Source organism: Corvus kubaryi, unplaced genomic scaffold (genome assembly GCF_017639235.1).
Source record: "Corvus kubaryi isolate FWS band 111438036 unplaced genomic scaffold, C.kubaryi_AGA036_p1.0 37262, whole genome shotgun sequence".
NCBI classification, from domain to species: domain Eukaryota; kingdom Metazoa; phylum Chordata; class Aves; order Passeriformes; family Corvidae; genus Corvus; species Corvus kubaryi.
The window spans coordinates 706,921-725,539 of NW_024581078.1; the positions used below are offsets into that span (position 1 = coordinate 706,921).

Consider the following 18,619-nt stretch of genomic DNA (forward strand, 5'->3'; position numbering starts at 1 on the left):
TTATCCTCGTGGTCCCTTTGTCCCCTGACCACAGGGCCTCTTGTCCCCGAGGCTCCCTTGTCCCTCTGTCCCTCAGTCCCTCGTCCCTGCTGTCCCTTGATGTCCCCGTGTCCTCCGGTCCCTCCGCGCTTCCCGCGGGTTTGGCCCGCCCGGGCTCCTGCCCACACCCAACATGGCCGCCGTGCCGCCGCCGCCGCGCTGACCCCTCCCGGCCGCCATAGCCCGCGCTTCCTCTTCAAGATGGCGGCGCCCAGCGGGAGGAGCGCCCGGCGCGCGTGGGCCGCGCTGGTGCCCGCAGCCCTGCTGTGCCTGGCGGCCCGAGCGGCCGCGGAACCGGGCACGGCGCCGGGCGCGGCCCCGAGCACGGCCGAGTTTGACGTGCGGCCCGGCGGGGAGGTTCACTCCTTCTCCCGGAGCCTGGTGAGCGGCCGGGAGGGAGGGAGCGGGTGCGGAGAGGGTACGCGCCCCTCGCTGATTGGCTGCGCGACACGTCACTCATACATCCTGCTGCGGGGATTGGCTGGGCGCGAGGGAGGGCGGGGCGCCCGGGTGGGGGACCCCCGGGGACAGAGGGGTCCCCAAAGGGGGCTGCAAAGGCGGGGGGACCCGGAGAGAAGGGGGGGACTCAGGGAGGGACGGAGCCTCCACTGAGAAGGGGGTCCTCGAGGGGAAGGAGTCCCCAAGTGGGGTTGTCCAGCAGAAGGGGGTCCCCAGGGCAAGTAGATCCCCAAGGTGGGACGGTGTCTGTAGAGAGGAGAGCCCCAGGAATGGAGACGTGACATGGATAACGGGACCCCAGGAGAAGGGGGGGTTCCGAAGGGATGAGGTATGCCGAGGGCAGGGGGGTCTTAAAGAAAGAAGGGTCCTCATGGGAAGGCGGCTCAGAACGGGAAGGGCCCCAGTGGGGAAGGGGCTGGGGGTCCCTCACCCCAGCACTTTGGGCAGGAGGAAATGGCCTCAGGTGGTGCCAGGGGAGGTTTAGGCTGGGTATTGGGGAAAATTCGTGATGGAAAGGGAGGTCAGGCACTGGCACAGCTGCCCAGGGCAGGGGCGGAATCCCCATCCCTGGAGAGTTAAAGCCGTGTGGATGTGGCACTTGGGGACATGGGGCAGTGGTGGCCTTGGCAGTGCTGGGGAACAGTTGGACTTGATGGTCTTGGAGGGCTTTTCCAACCTCAACAATTCCTCGATTCTATGGAAGAACAGCTCGTGCTGAAGCGAGGCTGCTCCTGTTCCTCTCTCCTGGCAGGGGGACTACGGCTGCACCTTCACCTACTCGGCCCAGGGCGGCACAAACGAGGTGAGCTGGGCTAGCCCCGGGCACGTCCTGGTCCTGTTGGAATCGGCTCCTTTTTTGTAGCCTAAAAGGAAACGAGACTGGTGACTGTTTTGTGGAAGAGCACAATTGTAACTGTGGCGAGGAGGGAGCAGAAGGGGCCGCCGGCGAGTGCTGGGTGGTTGTGTTGGGTTATTTTGGAGCTCCTGCTGCAGCTGGAGGGGAGGGATTGGCCTCGGAGGGTTTTCCCCACGCTGACTCTGGATCTCCCCTGTGCAGCAATGGCAGATGAACGTTGGAGTCAGCGAGGACAGCGGGCTCTTCTCCTGCTCCATCTGGAGGTGTGTCCTGAGCAAAACCACCACGGCTGGGTGGATGTGGGGCAGGCATAAGGACCCTGCTTCCCAGGTGGACTTGCATCTCTGCAGGGAGGATTTCCCTCTCCCAGGGATGCTGTGGCTCTGGGGGCTTTTCGTGCAGCTTTTGGTTTATCAATTCTGTGCTCCCCTCTTCCCCGCGCTGCACAAAAGCTACAGGAGATCCAGAGGTGCCTGTGGGGGGAGGGAGGGAGGGAGCCAGGAATCCTTCACTCCTCTGCACCTCCACCCTCTGTGCTGCTGACAAAGGCTCTGCTTTCTTCTTTCAGGCCCCAAGGGAAGTCTTATCTCTTCTTTACCCAGTTTAAAGCTGAAGTGAAAGGAGCCAAGATAGAGTATGCCATGGCTTATGTAAGTCCCAGCTGATCCCGGGGAAGCAGGAGTGTGGGAGGCTGCTATAAAACATGAATTAGATATGGAAAACATTTATTAGACATCTGTGCCATAAAATGTGCTCCATCATGTCCCTAATTAGAGACTGGTGGCAGGCAGGAGAGGGGCTGCAGGTGGGCAGCCTGCTCTGCTGTGTTCCTGCCCTCTCAGTCCCAGGGATTTGCTGGGAGGGGGCTCCAAAGGCATCAGGGCACAGAAGGAGTCTTGGATTGCCTGAACAAATTGCAGGTGACAAAGCAAACCAAACCTCGGCTGGTGTTTTTGTCTGGCTCATTCTTCCATTTCCCAGTTTCCAGGGGTGAGGCTTTCACTCACACGAGTCCACAGTTTAATAGGAAATGGAAAAACAGATGGAGATTTTCCTTCACTTTTCCTTTGTGCACTTAATTCTTTCACTGCACATAAATCACAGACCCGTGCGTTCTCACTGTTGTTTGGTTGGTTGAAGTGCTGTGACTCCTTGGCTTGCCTCAGCCTCTTACACCTCCTTCCTTCCTGTTTCAGTCTCAGGCTGCTGTGGGTGCCCAGAGCGACATCCCCTTGAAACAGGAAGAATTTGAAATCACTGAAACAACAGGTCTGTGCTGGAGAGAGCTGCGAGAGAGGGGCTGGTGTGGGACACAGGCCAGTGGCCAGTTTAGGCTCAAATACTGGTGCCAGCGCCATGGAGCCAGGGGTACAGTGCTCTCAGTCCACCACTGGCAGCCAGATTTTGTGGGTCCCATCCCAGTTAAATTCCAAGGGGGAAGGAGGGGTTTCTCCCCCAGCCTGGCGTGTGCAGGAGCAGGAAGAGCAATGCCTGGCACCCTGGAAAGGGCCCAGCGGGGCTGTTTTGTTCCTGCTTTCCCATCTGCTGATCCTGGGCTTTTCTCTCTTCTCCCCAGTGTCTCACAGGGAAGGCAAGTTCCGTTTCGAGCTGTCCAAACTCATGATTGTGGCAAAAACCCCCCGTGACGAGCTGTGACCCCGAGGCCGGCCCCGGGCAGGGGGCTTGGCCGGACCAGCGTGGCAGTGAAGGGATTTCCTGGTTACCCGCGGGGTTTTTCTTTTGGTTGGCCGAACCTTTTATGTTTTCCATACTGAAATGTGCTGGGGACCGACACGAGTGGGGCGTGGAGGCGTGAGGACAGATTTGTTGTGTCTTGTGTCAGAGTAACACCGTGCTTTGCAGCTGGAAAGCTCCCGGGAGGCTCCCGATCCTCCTGTGCCCCTTCCTGCTTGGCAGAGCTGCCGAGCACAAAAAGCTCCCGAGGAAAGGGGCTCCTTATCTGCTTCGCCGGGAAGAGCAAGGCAGGGAGATAAGTGGCTGGATTTAAGCAGGGCTTGCTAAAGGGAAGTTGTTAACTCTGTAGTCTCTGGAGGGGAGATGGGATTTCTCTCTCCAGCAGCGTGACAGGAGGAAATAATTAATTTAGGGGGAGGAAGGGAGGGAGTTGGCCAAAGCTCTGATTCCGTGGCGAGTGTGTGGCTGGAGTGGATCCAGAGCTGGGCTGGGATAGCTTGGATGGGGGGAAGGCAGAGCAGCTTACTCTGACACAACCAGGAATCAATCCAAGCAACACTTCCACGTCTCAGCACAACCACGGGACTATTTTATACCTACAGAAAAGTGATTTTTTTCTTATCCAGAGTAATAACAGGGAATATGCAATTCCTTTCCTGTGTAAATACAGCACAAATAAAGAAATAAAGCATCGTGCTCTGGCCTGAAGTTGCTCTGCTCTGTCCCTCCTCCCCTCTCCAGCTGGATGGACCTTTGTTGCTGCTTGGCCAGGACGAGTTGAGGTGTCCCACAGGAATTTGGGGCCTGCAGAGGGTTTAGGGGGGTTCTTGCAGCTGACACAGACACAGATTTTGGGAATAGTGAAGCATTTCTGGCTGGGCATCCTTCGGCCCCATCCCACCACACCTGCCTGGGATTCCCAGCTCTGGCTCCTCTCCAGCACGCTCCTGACAGGGACACACCAGCCCAGGGGAGACAGGAGTTGTTCTCAAAGGCCACTGGCCCCTGCCCTCCTGAGGGACCAGCACCTCCTGGGCTCCTGGCCGTGTTCTCCACAGCCCCCTGTGAATGGGCTTCGCCCCCACCCCAAGCTGTGTCACACAAATCTCTGTGACAGCTGGAGCCAGGCCTGTGAAACGACAGAGATAGGGCCTTTGTGTCTTTTATTTAATCTTCTAAGGCTCAGAGTTATCAGTGCCAGCAGTGGAAAGGGAGCAGCGAGCGGGAGCCGCCCGTGCCTGGAGACATCCATGGAACAGGAGGCACAAGAAGGTCACGGAGATAAGGCCAGCTGCAACTGTGGTGTCTGGGATGCTAAAAGGGCAAATTTTCAGTGCTCAGAGCCCAGCTCAGCGTGCTGGGAGCGGCCGGAGCATCCCCGCTCCGAGAGCAGACGCTGTTCCAGGCTGTCCCCTGTGACTCTGGAGTCACCCCCTGCTTCCTGCTGCCAGGGCTCTGCTTTTGGGCTCCTGCTGAGCAGGGAGGGGATGCGGGGGTGCAGAGGAGCACACGTGGGTGTCTGTTGGGAGCGGGATCTCGCAAAATCATGGAATGGTTGGGCTTTGGAGAGACCTTAAAGCTCATCCAGTCCCACCCTGCCATGGCAGGGACACCTTCAACTATCCCAGATTGCTCCAAGCCCCCTCCAGCCTGGCCTTGGACGCTTCCAGAGATGGGGCAACCTCTGCCAGGGCCTCCCCACCCTCACAGGGAACAATTCCTTCCCAATAACCCATCTACCCCTGCCCTCTGGCAGTGGGAAGCCATTTCCCCTTGTCCCTGCAAAGCCAGGAGCTGCTGGGCCATTGAGCAGGGACAGCACAACCAGCAGCACTGCCAGGGCACAGAGAGCCATCACCAGCTGGGGACAAACCCAGCTGTCCCAGGGCTCATTTTGTCACTGTCACCACCGCTGGAACAACTGCACGGAGCTCCCAGGCCACAAGGGTGAGTTTATTTAAATAACTCATCAGGGCTACAGAGTTTGCTAAAAATGAACAACCATCACTCAGTCAAGGGCATGGAAAAGGGATGAAATCCCAGGGGCAGCTTTGGATAACCACCGAGGACAGCGCTGGAGCTGCCAGGTGGCACCGCTGCTGGAGGCCCGTGGGGAGTTGGGTGTTGGGTGGTTCCCGGGGTCCAGGGAAGGAGCAGCTCCCCCCAGCTCCCTCCCTGCCCTCACCCAGGTGAGGAGGGACCCTCCTGGTCACAAGGACTTGTCTTTGAGGACACTAAAGTACACACAGAAGCACCTTCCTGCCCGGGCAGCACAAGTCTGGACCATGATTTGCTCCCACCATGCTGTGGAGCTGCTGGAAGAAAACCGGAGTTCCACAACCCTCCAGCTACGGGGTCTCAGAACTGTTCACCCCAACAACGTCCCACCTCCTCAGAGACACCTCGGAGGTGCTTCACAGCACAAGTCTTTGGTTTGGTTTCCCCCCAGAGGGTTACAACCGAGTTCAAGGCAAAGAGTCCAAATCCTTGGACTCTCAGCTAAAGGCACTTGGTGGGCAAAGGAAATCAAACTGTACAGCAGGGGCCCAAAATCCCAGGATCCCCTGGAGAGGGCCCAACCCAGCGCAGGGAGGGCTTTGCAGACCCTGGGCAAGGGGGAGACAAAGTCAAGAGGTTCAGTCTTTTGTAGAAACGAGGAGAACACATGTGAGCACTGCAGAGGGGAGGAGGGGACGAGCCCGGTGAAGGTCAAAGCAGACACCGCATCTTCGGCCTCGCGGGAGGCAGAGTCTGGCTGCCAAGAGCCCGCCTGGGCCAGCCTCAGATGTTGTCCTCCTCCAGCATCTTGTTGACCCCTTCGCAGATCCTCTTGAGGTGGGTGCGGTAGGGCTCGGCCGGGCCGTACAGAGCCGACAGGAACTCGTAGTCCGCAAAGTGGTTGAAGACGTGGTTGATGCGCGAGTGGGACTTGGCCGTCAGGTGCCCGTTGACAGCCTGGTGCAGCAGGTCCCGGCACTCGGTGAGGACGCTGGACATGACCCTGCGGTCAAAGGTGAAGTCTATCTGGTGGAAGCTGACGGCCGTCATGGCCAAGGTGTGAACCTTCTTGCGGAAGCGCTCCATGACCAGCAGCTCCTCGGGGCTGAACTGCCCATTGCGGTAGAGAACCCCCAGCTTCATCACGATCTTGATGAGGTTTTTGATGATCTTCTGGGCCTCTTTGCGGTTGTGGGTGTACTCCTTGGTGGCCCGGTACAGCTCGTCCAGGATCTCGCTGCTGGTGTCATCGATGAAGACGTTGGCGATGGTCTTGGTGGCCATTTTGCTCAGGAGCTTCTTCTGGGCCTGCAGGGCCAAGTTCTTGGTGCTGAAGGTGTCCATCTCTGCAGGGGAAGAGGCACACACAGATCAGCCCCTGCTCTGCATCTGTCCCCATCTCACCTGGGCTACTGGAGTGTCCCTGTCCATGGCAGGGGGTGGAGCTGGATGAGCTCTAAGGTCCCTTCCCACCCAACCCATTCCATGATTCTGTGATTCCTCACCTCCCCACGCAGCCTTTTGGCAGGAGAAAGAGCATCTCCAGCCAATGGCGAGACCGAGGGAGCTCCTGGGTGCCAGGGCAGGTGAGAGCTGAGCTCACCCCCCAGGTGTGGATGGTGGGATGAGTCACAGGGTGTTCCCACCTTCCTTTTCCCAGACTCTGTGGAGAGGTCACAGTGAGCGAGGTGCCCCTACCTGAGCACCACCCGTGACCCTCCATCCCGGTCTCCCTCCTGCGACCGACACCTCCCTGCTCCTGGTGCAGGAAGGACTCTTGCCCCATCATCTTAACATTTTTCCTTCCTTAAAACCTGACTCATTTCCTGCAGGGTGAGCTGGGGACAGCGCAGGTGGCAGCTGAGTCACCCCCCGATGCCATGTGCCGCATCCACCCCGGTGCTGGCCGCGGCCAGAGCGGCACAGCCGGTTTGCAGCACCCAGCAATCGGCGTGGGAGCCCTTTTCCCTGGCACTGCTCACCCTGGAACACCCACACGAGCTCGGACTTGTTCTGCTGCCGCCTCAACCTCCTCTGGAGCCAGCACCGCACGGAGGTGAATAATTCACCCAGACAGGAACCTCAACTACAGCCCGACTCCCACATCCCAGCGGGACCAAATCCATCACCTCGGGCAGAGCACGGCTTTAAAATCTGCTGTGAACGATTAAAATGCCGCCGACCCTGGAGATGCATCTTGGCCTGGGAAACCGCAGAGCTACAAATCACAGGGAGGGGAGAACAGCGGGAAAACAGCGGGGATGGATGGGCAGAGCTGGGAGCTGCTTATGCAAGAGCCTGCACATGGCATGGACAGCCCGGCAGAGCGGGAGGGGATGGGATCAGCCTATAAATACATCCCAGGGAACGGAGAGGAGATATTTCAGCTAAAGGATGCTGCCGCTGTGAGGATGGATGGGGATAAATTGCTCATGGATAGGGAGCAGGTTTAGATTGGATGTTAGGAAGGAATCCTTCCCTGAGAGGGAGGTGAGGCCCTGGCACAGGGTGCCCAGAGAAGCTGTGGCTGCCCCATCCCTGGAAGTGTCCCAGGAGCACCCTGGGATAGTGGAAGGTATCCCTGCCCATGGCAGGGGTGGGATGAGATGAGCTTTTGGTCTTTTTCCAACCCAAACCATTCCACAACTCTGGGATTCTATCACAGAACCGAGTCTGTCCCCATCACATGCAGCTCTGTCACTCCCCCCAGCCAAGCTGCCAGTCCCAGACCCCTCCAGGGACCTCCAGTCCTGCTCCTGCCACTCTGGAGCACACACCAGGCTCTCAGGAGCAAATCCCAGCTCCTCATGGACCCCCTGGTGTGGCCAAGGCTCCATCTCACCCAGCCAGTCGTGCCAGGTCGATGGTGCTGAGCCCCGGCTCCCTGGGCGTCTCCCAGCCACCAGCTCCCAAACCCGAGGGCAGCCAAGGCTCCGTGTGGACGTGAATTCGGAGCAGTAACGGAGCTGCCGTCCCCGGTGCTGTGGGAGCCGCCGCCTGCAGCGTTATTTACAGCCCTTTGGAAAAACACGGAGGTTTGGAAGCATTTCCTTCAATGGGAAAACATTGATTTTTGCCAGCCTGAGCCTCGAGCTGAGGCTCTCACACTTAATAAGACAAAAATGACAACGCAGAGCCTGGTGACAGCCGGGCGGGTCGGGCTCGTGGAATGCCGATGGCTGCATCCATGAGCTGCTGCCGGAGCGGAGCCCGGAGGGAGGGATGGGCAGGATGGGCAGAGGCAGCTCCGTCTCCTGTGCCTTGGCTGTGAGGGGACTCGCTTTGCCCGTGCCAGGCATCCTGTCCGGAAGGAGCAGGGCTTTGCCGTGGTGTTGACAGCTTGGAAGTCCCCGCCCTCGCGGTTGTGGGGTGCCCTGGGAACGGTGCCTGGATAAATAGGAATTCCCACACCCGAGCTCTCCCTTGGGTGACCAGCAAGTGCAAACTCCACCTTCAGACCACATGAAAAATAGGAAGTGCCAAGTCCTGCGAGCTGCCCACAGCTCCCAAATGCCAGCTGGAATCATGGCTCAACCCTCTGCTCCCCACACCGAATAACACCCGGCTGCTCACAGCCCTCCCCTGCTCCGGGATGAAGAGCATCGGTCCAGGGGGGAAACTGAGGCACTAAGCCATTATAGGGGGGTCTAGGGACCCCATAAGTGGTATAGGCAGGTATAGGGATCCCAAAAATGCAACCAGCTCTCTCTCCAGTGCCCAGGGATGGTTTTACAGGTCACTCCCTGCAAACCCCAAGGAAACCCAGGCTCACCTCCCGCTGGCTCCGGCTGCACCGGGATGGTTCCCCCGGCACCCTCCGCACCACACTCGGCTCACCAGGACCTGCTGACTCAGCACCAACAGGACATTTCACCGGAATGAGCCGCTTTCCTGCTGGGAAGGGCCCCACGACCCCATTGTTCACGAGGGGCTGCTATCGGTGCGCGGAAGAGTCGAGCCTTGCCCCACCAGCCAACTGGAGCTCGAAATAACCCACTGCGCTTCCTTCCTGTCGCTGAAGTTTCCAGCCCGGCTCAGGGCTTGGGCTCCCCCCCACCCCCTTCTTCTTTTTAATGAAAACGCCCTAAAAAACAGCTTCTTCTTCTTCCGAAGTGGAGCAGCTGAGTGTTGCTGTCACCAAGTTCCTCCCTGCTCCGGAAGAGCACGGCGGGGCTGCGGTCCCAACGGTGGCTTTGGGGACAGGTACAGCCCTTTGTTGGAGGGTTTCCACCCAATTTGGAGGTTTCGGGGCAGTCTTGCAGCCCTGAGCAGTGGTGTGAGGGGTGGGGTGTCCTGGGTGAGGACACAGAGGGTGTCCCTGCCACAGGATGGATGTGGTCCCCTGGGAACCGACACGTGCCGTGCCCATCTCTGGTTTGGCATTCACCCCGCTGGGCTAGCACCTCACCCAACACCCAGCTGTGACCTGATTTCCTCGGGATCCCCAAAAAACCTCCCCCACACCACTGAGGGCACAAGCATCACTGAAAGCTCCTGTCTGAGGGGGGAACAGGAGACCCTGTCACCCTGTGGTCACCTGGTGCCGGTGGCACCACAAGAGGGGCCAAATGCAGCAGTGACATCATCTCAATTATCATTTCCACCTGCCCCAAAGATCACTCTCCCTGCCTGTCCCTTTCACCTGGTTCCCACCAGCAGCTCCGTGGGCTTGGTCCCCCCAGCCCCCCCAGTTCCCTTGGCAGCGGGTGAATATTTCATGCAGGAAAGGAAAAGTACGTAAATAATTCATGGAGCAGCGAGGAGGGGGAGGCTCCACAAAGCTCCAGCTCAGAGCAGAGGCACCTCTGTCTCCTCTTCCTCCTCCTCTCCCTCCTCCACCTTCCCACCACGATCACAGTAACTTGGATTGTCTTGCTACAAGTTTCCTCCAGCATCATTTCCCAACAGGATAAACATTGAAGAGTGGCGATCTCCCTGGTTTTCCCCTCCGTCCCACATGCTGTTCCCTCCCACTGCTCTGGAAAACACCCCTGCTCTGCACCTCAGCATACCCCGTGCCCCCGAATCCTTGGGTGGATGGGATCCCACTGCTCTGCCCTCCATCCCCCGGCATCGCTTTCCCCCATGCTCCAACCCCTATTAATTAATTAAACCCTCCTGGATTACAGGAGCTGGGCCGGAGCGCCGGGCAGTAACCGGAGAGCCCCACCAGCGTCACCGCCTGTCCCCCACCATCCGTGACCCCCGCAGCTCCCAAGCCCACACGTTACCAGCGCCGGGAGAGCCGAGGAAGAGGAGCGGGAGGCAGGACGCGTGCTGGCCCTCGCACGTTGCCATGGGTGCAAAGAGCAGCCGGAGACGCCGGGCTCGGGCGCGTGTGTGCCGAGCGGGGTGAGGCCGGGGAGGAAGCCACTGAGTAAACACCTCGCCCGAGGAAAAGCTCATTTCTTGGCAAGGCCGGGATGAATCCACGGCCGCCACGGCTGGAGCAGGGACCGGGAATGCCGCGGGGCAGCGGCGCAGCCGGGGGGTTCAACCTCGCCCCGCGCGCTCCCGGCGCTCATGGCAGCGGCGGTGCCACGCGCTTGGCGTGTCCCCATCACTGTCCTCACCGCCTCTGGCACCAGGATCTGAGCTCCTCCATCCCAAAATCTCCTTCCCGCGGGTGCCCTCGCTGGGGCTACAAATGCACCCACGGGAAGGAGATGGTTTTTGGTTTTGCCTGGGAATGCTGATCCACCCTGGCAGCTCCAACGTGTCTGTGCAAGGAGCTGAGCGGCCCATCCGAGGGGGCTCCAGCGATGCCAACCCTGGGCGTGGGTGGGGAATCCCGCCAGTGCTTCCCGTGGGAATGGGATCCTGGGATCCACATGGAGGGGTGCTCTGGCACAGGGCAGGGGGTCATCCTGGGGGGCTGATTTGAGGACCTGGCGTGGTATCAAGGAATTCCCCCTGGGATTACTGCGCCCCACGGGGGAGGCAGCTGCCAAATTGGAGAGGAGGAGGAGGAGGAATGGAGGTTATTTTAAGGAGAGAAGGAGGAGGAAGAGGAGAGGGTGAGGGGTTGTTTTATGGAGAGAAGGAGGAAGAGGAGGAGGAAGGGGGATTATTTTATGGAGAGGAAGAGGAGGAGGAGGAGGAAGGGGGGGTTATTTTGGAGCATCTGTCTCGCCTTCCATTTCCTCCTTTTCTTTCTCCAGCTGCCACCAAGCTGCTCTCTCTGGCAGCAACTTCCTTTCTCCTTTGCTTGGAGCAGACGGAGACTTATGGGGAAGTAGAAAACAGAGGCTGGGAGGGGGGAAACTGAGGCCAAGCCACCATCCGTCCGTCTGTCCGGCCTGCGCCGGGGGCCAGGGCGCACCACATGCTTCCTGCCCCGGGATCAGGAGGACAAAGTCGCTCAGGAAGGGAGGAAAACTCCACGGGACAATTCGGATCCGATACTGGGCTTGGGGTCAGCAAAGAATGGCCTCAAATGGCCCAAATCCTTCCCTGCTCCAGGGGAAGATTAGTCAGAACTGGGAAGTTTTACACCCAGCTCCTGCCCCGGGTGGGATCTGGCCCCTCCGAAGGGATTAGTCTTTCCAGGAATCGAGGAATTTCATCCTCTGGAGCACGGGGGTGGGAGGAGGGACGGGCGATGCCCGAAGCCAAGTGCTGCCATGGGGCACCCGGCCCTGCCCCGGCACGTGGGTCCGTGACAGCCCCACGGGGATGGCTCCGGCGCCTCCTCCCAGCTCCCGTTATCCAGCACCCACCGGACCCAGCGCTGTTTCCAGCCCCCTCGGGTTTCCCTTGAAGTTGGGGGGAAATCGCCCTTTCCCCGTGTTTTATCCACCTGGGAAAGCTGAGGCACATCCTGGGGCTGCCGGGAGCAGCTCCGGGCTCTGCCCACCCCGCAGCTCCCGCCCCTCGCGGCTCCCCGAGGGCCGGAGGCTGGGTGGGGCCGTCGGTGCCCGGTGACACCGGGGAGGGGGGACACACGCGGATGATTCCCGGGATGGGAGACGAGAGGCTTCGCCCCGCAGTGGAAGCACGAAACGGGCCGGTACCGAGCGCCCCCGTCCCCACGGACCGGGGAAGATGGGAGGAACCGGGAAAACCGGGAGGAACTGGGAGGTACCGGGGGAGCCGGCCCTTACCTGCAGCCTACCTCGGGGAGCGCGGCGCCGGGACCGGGACCGGGGCTGCTCCGGTGTCCCCGGCGGGACGGGACGGGGCGGGACGGGGCTGGACGGGGCGGGGCCGGGCGGAGGGTCCCGCTTTCCCCAGCGCCTCTCCCCGCCCGGCGGGCCCCCGCAGCCGCTACCGGTGCCCGGTCCCCGATGCCGGTGCCCGGTGACGATGTCCGACGTTCGGTCTTCTATGCCCAGTGCCAGTCCCGGTGTTCGGTTCCCGGTTCCCGGTGTCCGGTTCCCGGTGCCGGTTCCCAGTGCCCGGTTTCCAGTGCCCGGTTCCAGGTGTCCGGTGCCGGTTCCCGGTGCCCGGCTCCCTGTGTCCGGTTCCCGGTGCCGGTGTCCGGTTCCCGGTGCGGGTTCCCGGCTCTCGGTGTCCGGTTCCCGGTGCCGGTGTCCGGTTCCCGGTGCCGGTTCCCGGCTCTCGGTGCCGGTTCCCGGTGCCGGTTCCCGGCGGGTCGGGGCCTCCCGCCCGCGGCCGCTGCCAAGTCCCGCGCGGGGCCGGGAGCGGCGGGGGCGGCCCCGGGGGCGGGGCCGGAGGGCGGGGCCAGCCAATGGCGACGCGCGGCTTGCTACGAAGCAGCCAATGGGAGCGCGCGAAGGCGGCGGGGGCGGGGCCGGGGCGGGCGCGTCCCCGCGGGTCCCGCGGGCGTGGGCCGGTCCCGGTAGCGCGCGTGGGGCGGGCACGGGGCCCCGCAGCTGCTCGGGGGTGACGGGGACACGGGTGGGTGACGGGGACACGGTGGGTGAGAGCAGCACGCGTGGAAGCGGCGCGGGGCGCCGGGCGGATTCGCGGCGCTGACGGGCGGGAGCTCAGGAGGGCGCTGCTGGGCCGGGCTGAGCGCGGGCAGCACGGCGGGGTCTCGCACAGCCCCCCCTCCTCTGCACACAGGTGCCCCACGAGGGGATGTGACACCCGTGGGAAGAGGGGAAGGGGCGCTGCCGTGCTGCCGGCCGAGAGCAGCGTGTGGGGGAGTGTTTAGGGCCGGCGGTCGTGGCTGTCGGTTCATCCTGGTGCTGGGGACCCCCCGACATCCCACAGAGATTCCGAGCTCCCCAGCATCGGGAATCTTGGAACATCCCTCCTCTTCCTCCTCCTCCAGGGGGTAGGTGCCACGGCACCGGATCCTAATTCCCAAAGGTGGCATTAAACAGATTAAAGGTGGGATTTAGAGCGGATTAAAGTCCGGATTAACGGGAGCCTTGACTTGAGTCTTGGTCTCATGCAGCGGCTGGGAAAAAAACCCCAGAGCCCCGCCAGCACCCCCGGCCCTGCTGTCCCCACCCCACGACAGTCCCCGACACCGCAGGGGCATCGCCCCCACTCCCACTATTCCCGAGGATTTGCTCTGGTCCCACGTCGTGCCAGAACAGCCGGAGCAGCTGTTGCCGCTCTTCCGAACAGTTGTGGCGTCAACCTGCCCGGCATAAATCACCCTCTGGGCTCGTCCGGTCCCGGAGGCCACCAGGAGGCCGGTCCTGTGTCCCATCACTGCCCTGTTCTGCATCCCCACCGCTGCCCTGCCCCATGTCCCCACTGCTGTCCTGTGTCGGAGTCACTTCCCCATCCCCTGTCCCCATTCCTGCCCTGTTCTGCACCCCCGTCACTGTCCCATCCCACATCCCCATCGCTGGGACATCCCTGCAGCTTTTTCACCTCTCTCAGGCTGTTTCTGGAGGTTCGTCGGAGGGTGATGGGATGGGGTGGGCATGTGGGGGGCACCCTGCCCCCCCCAGTGCGTTCCCGTGTGCCCAAAACCCAGATCACCCAATTCCCGTCTCCGGAAGAACCTCAGAGATGTCCCCATGTCTCGCAGAGCTCTGCACCTCACTCCAACCCCGAAGCAGCGGCTGGGGGGTGCTTGGCTGGGATCACACAGGGGGGAGACCCCACAAATCCCTGTCCCTGCCTGAAGGGCGCTGCCGGGTGGATGGAGCAGCCACTGCGGAGCAGCAGGGATGGGAGCTGGCGCCGCATGGAAACAGGGAATAAAAAAGAGAAGCAGCAGGATCTGGTCCAGCTCCGAGCGGCCTCTCCCCCCCGTCCCTCCTCTCCTTTCAGGGAAATGAAATGGGGCTTTGCAGCGGCTCCTCTCCCGCCCGCTGAGCATCGCCCGTCCTCGGGGAGGCTGCACGGCTCATCCCGCTCCCTCTCTCGCGGCACATCCCACCCGGATACCCACCACAGCTCCAGCAACACCAGTCCCGGCTGCTCCCATCCGGCCGGGTGCGGGGGGCTCCGCTGCAGGCAGGGGGGAGCATCGCCAGGGAGGCAGCGCCTGAATAATTCAGGGGAGCTCAGCGAGAGGAACGGGATCCGCTGCCCGCCGGGTCGCGGAGGGGCGCTGGGAAGGGCACGGAGCCGCTCTCTGTCCTCCCCTCAGTCCCCAGTGCCACTCTGGCAGGGCACTTCAGGGCCCGGTTCCATCAGCCTCGAGAGCAGGTTGCTGCTGGCACATCCCGGCTCCAAGAGGGCCCAACACCTCGTTTGGCTGAGCCTGTGGGTGGGTGTGCAGGGGACAGGACGGGGACAGGGTGTCCCCAACACCCACCTGTCCCCATGGCACATGCCAGCCCCCGGCAGCTCCTGGGACAGGGGATGGTGTCACTCCCCATAAAGCCACTATTGTCACCGGGGCCCGTGCGGGGTGGGGAAACCCCCGTGGCGGGGTGGTGGATCCCGCAAGCCCTTCCCTCTCCAGCATTTTGCATTCCCACTGCTCCCTTCCCGCGCCGCACAGCTGTGCCTGGCCACAATGGCCCCTTCTTGCCGCGTCACCGGCGCCGGCTGCGCTCCCTCGGCCCCTTCCCCGGTGCCGAGCCACCCCGCTGGCAGCCGAGGCGGAAAAATCCATCCCAGTAAAAAAAAAATCCATCCTGGCAGGCACCAGCTCCGGAGGGGAACCGCAAGCAGGGCACGCTCTCCTGACCAGTTATCCCAGTGATGCTCCAGGATTTTTAGCTGGCGTTGGATGGAAGGAAAGGCACGATGGAGGTGTCAATTCGGGGTGCTGGCAGTACCCAAAGGTAGCTGGGGACACCATGGGACTGTTCTTGAGCCATGGGGACAGGCCCCAACCAACTGTGCTCCTGCTCCTCCCTCAAGACAAAGGGGTCTCCCGGGTCCCCAGCCCCACATTCCTGAGCAGAGCAGTCCCCTGACACTCCCACCCTCCCTGCTACACATCTGGCCTGGTGCCACAGCTGGAGCGGGCCCCTTCTGCCTCCGTGTGTTTGTTCACAGAGCGGGGAATGCCGAGCCTCGTTAGTTAATTAAAGCTCGATTGAAGCTGTCAGGCACTGCCGCTCCTCGAGAGGCTGCGAGCGCTCCCGTTCTCCCGGGAAAGGGTGGAGGAAGATGCTGCGGGGGAGAGACGCACCCTGGGGAAGACGTTTCTGTGATTACCCTCCCTGGGAGGACACAAACCTCCATCCCTGGCTTGGGGACACTGTTGTGTGGCCCGACTCCTCGTCACCATGTCGCTGCCTGAGTGCGACTCACTTACCCAGGCTCATCTGAGACCTGGCTGCTTAATTTGGGGCTGGGGGCTACAGAGAGAGGGACCCCGGCATCTGAGCCGAGCCCAGCACAGAGCCCCGGGCGCGCTCCGGCTGCGCCGGCCGGACAAAAGCGAATGTAGGTTAAGCACAAAGTGCTGCGGCTGCGACACACGGAGCCCACTCGGCCCCACGGGGGGGCCGGGGCAGGCCCCCACGACTGCAATTAGCTAATTGCTCCTGTTTCCTCGCAGGGAAAGCGGGGATGCTGTTATGGCTTCCTGCTCTCTCTCCGTCTGACAAAACCGCCCTGGGGGACACCGTGTCCCCCGCCTGCCCCCCGTGCTCTGCTCAGCGATGGAGAGGTTCAGGATGGAGGGAAGGGGAGCCCCCACAAGCCTGCTGTTCCCAGCCCAGCTCGATGTGATGTCCCTGATGTCACCTGCTGGGGACAAAGGGGACGATGCTCTTAACACCGGGGATGGCTCTGGCTTTCCCCCACATTTTGGGGATGTCCTGCTGCACCCCAAGGCTGCAGGATCCCTCATGGCCGAATTCCGTCCAGCTGTTGAGTGGGAACCTGGGGTGAGTGTGGGAGCTTGTGACATCACCAGGAGCCTGAGCGACAAATGACATCATCAGAGGGGGTCCTTGTGTCACCTTGTGGGACAAAGGAACCCCCAGCCTGTTGGGCGATGGCAGCATGGATGGGGGAGGAGACAGACAGGATGCTGATGACGTCATCGGGATGATCCATGACATCATCAGGTGGCAATTAATAGGGGGGCAGAGAGAGGGGCCCGAGCAGGCTGAGCTGGGGCTGCTGGATGGGGAGGAAGATGAGCAGGAGAAAGAGGAGGACGGTGGCCCCATGGAGCGATTGCCCCGGCTCGTGGCCACTGAGCCTGTCCTTGTGCTGGTGACATATTGACTGGCAGTTCTTAATCAAGTGGATTATTAATTAGCAGCAGAGCTGGCTGGTTAGTCCTCGGCCGGGCTGGGAGCTGGTGGTTTGCGCTGACACAGCCGGGTATCGTGACAGTGTCACCCTGCCGGCACCTGCTGTGCCAGGACACCCACGCCGGCCCAGGGCATCCTGCTGCCGCTGGAAAGGGATGGATGCCATCCCTCCTGGGGCTCGGGTGGTGGCTTCACCCACTGTGCACACCGGTGACCCAAATCCTGCAAGATTTCACCCCAAAACTGGCGGGTGGCACCACAGGAATCGCCCTGGCACAGCAGGACCGGCGGCTGGTGGGTGGGTACCCATCTGCGACGTGCCTCCGTGCCATCTGGGCCAAGCGGGAGTTGACATGCATGTCACTAGTGGTGCCACGCGTGTCCCCAGCCGTTGCCGTGGTGGTCGTGCCGCGGAGGGTGCAGGGTGCTGGGGACCAGCCCTGCACGGCGCGTCCCTGTCCCTGACCGCGGGAGGGTACCCCCGGGAGAGCACGTTCGGCCGCACGTGTGACCTTGTCCCCACTGTCCCCAGCAGTCTGGGGGTTCCAGCGGGCCCTGTGGATTGGGGACAGGCGGAGGGGGCTGGGGAGCAGCTCCTTCATCCCCATCTGAGCCGACTCCAGAGCTGTTCTCGCCGCAGCTGCTGCCGCCGCCGGCTCCATCCCGCATTTCCCTGCCTGTCTCAGCCATCTGCCGAGATCCCCGCGGGCAGGGGGGTGCGGGGCTGCTCCCCACATCCCCACCCCACTGCCGAGGCACCACCGGGAGCTGGGCTCGGGGCATTTTGCTCCCCGTTTCGGTGCAGACCATTTAATTTCGGCCCTAATCCGTGCCGGGTTCGCTTCCCCGCGCGGCTGTCGGCGGCGATTTCCCAGCCCTAATTAAAGCTCGGCGCGCGTGACGGCGGTTCCCTGGGGATGCTTCCCTTGCTTCCCAGTTCCTGTCAAGATCAAGGGGATAAACCAATGTTGCCGGCAAAGTTAACGCCGGCGGCAGCTCAGGGAAGCGGTGACAAGCCCGGAGCTTGACAAGCGCGGATCCGGAGGCGAATCCCACCGCGGAGCGCTGCCTCGGGGTGTGCGGATGGCAGGAGGGATCGGGGCTGCTGAGATGGGCAGGTCCCAGCCCAGCTCTGAGCCCCGTCTGTGGCAGCGCTTTGCGGCCTCGCCGGGTGTGTGGTGACACCAGACACCCAGATCCCCTGGCCAAGCGTCCCCAGGTCTGGCGGGAGGGGAGGTTTTGGGGTGCCACAGCCACCTGCCAGTGTGTCACTGTCCCCCTCCCGCCCCACGTCTGCAGCCCGCAATGAGCCCTCATGGCCCAGAGTATCCCACCGGGCCCCGGGGAGGGACAGCTGAGCTGGCACCCGCCCTGGCGAGCCGGGAAAGCCGAGAGAGCCGGGAAAGCAGAGCCGCCTTCCAGGCACCTGCCAAGCAACCAGAGCCCGGACATCTGTGCCCGCTCCCAGCTGCCAACCAGCTGCCCTGGGCACCCGAAAACCCACCCGCAGCCCCACGGGGTGGATTCCCAGGCCTGGCAGGGGGACGGCTGCTGCAGGCAGGGATGCTCCTGCTGCCTGGCACGGCTGCCTCCTGCTTAATTGCGCTGAAAGCACAACAGATGGCAGAAGGGCTTCAAGATGTTCTTTTCCAACATTTTGGGCTCCTTTGCTCGCCTTCCTCCAAAACAGCTCCAAGAGGGAGGTTGGGAAGAGCCTTGTGCGCATGGGGAGGGTTGATGACCCCGGGGACGGGTCCAGGGCCACGGTGCAGCCGGGGAATTAAAGGGAATTAAAACATTTGCCGGGCTCACACTGCTCCGCTTCTTCCCGCTGTAATCCCTGGGCCTGCTGCCCTTCCTGCCCGCACCTCCAGCACCTGCCCGCTGCTCCCAGGGGACAAAAGCCCCTTTGCCGTGTCCCCGGGGCAGCTGATGGCAGCAGCTGGGTGCTGGGGGGTCACCTCTGTGCCGTGGGGGG

At 62.0% G+C, this 18,619-nt stretch overlaps 2 protein-coding genes across 4 annotated transcripts; one reads left to right on the forward strand and one right to left on the reverse strand.

The window, feature by feature from the left end:
• Positions 1 to 225: 225 nt before the first annotated feature.
• Positions 226 to 3,745, forward strand: MYDGF (myeloid derived growth factor). The gene is made up of 6 exons (XM_042024369.1): positions 226 to 420; positions 1,250 to 1,300; positions 1,556 to 1,617; positions 1,923 to 2,004; positions 2,551 to 2,623; positions 2,931 to 3,745. Exons 1-6 carry the CDS (start codon positions 241 to 243, stop codon positions 3,008 to 3,010), a joined length of 528 nt encoding a protein of 175 aa, XP_041880303.1. The 5' UTR covers positions 226 to 240; the 3' UTR covers positions 3,011 to 3,745.
• A 1,236-nt stretch (positions 3,746 to 4,981) lies between these two features.
• TNFAIP8L1 (TNF alpha induced protein 8 like 1) lies at positions 4,982 to 12,690 on the reverse strand. 3 transcript variants are annotated; one of them, XM_042024374.1, is made up of 2 exons: positions 12,151 to 12,690; positions 4,982 to 6,393 (listed from the first exon to the last, which is right to left on the reverse strand). In XM_042024374.1, exon 2 carries the CDS (start codon positions 6,389 to 6,391, stop codon positions 5,831 to 5,833), a length of 561 nt encoding a protein of 186 aa, XP_041880308.1. In that variant the 5' UTR covers positions 6,392 to 6,393; positions 12,151 to 12,690; the 3' UTR covers positions 4,982 to 5,830. The 3 variants fall into 3 exon arrangements, with proteins under 3 accessions (XP_041880308.1, XP_041880307.1, XP_041880309.1); XM_042024373.1 differs by lacking the exon at positions 12,151 to 12,690 and adding an exon at positions 10,279 to 11,002; XM_042024375.1 differs by lacking the exon at positions 12,151 to 12,690 and adding an exon at positions 8,820 to 9,100.
• Between the last annotated feature and the right edge of the window lie 5,929 nt (positions 12,691 to 18,619).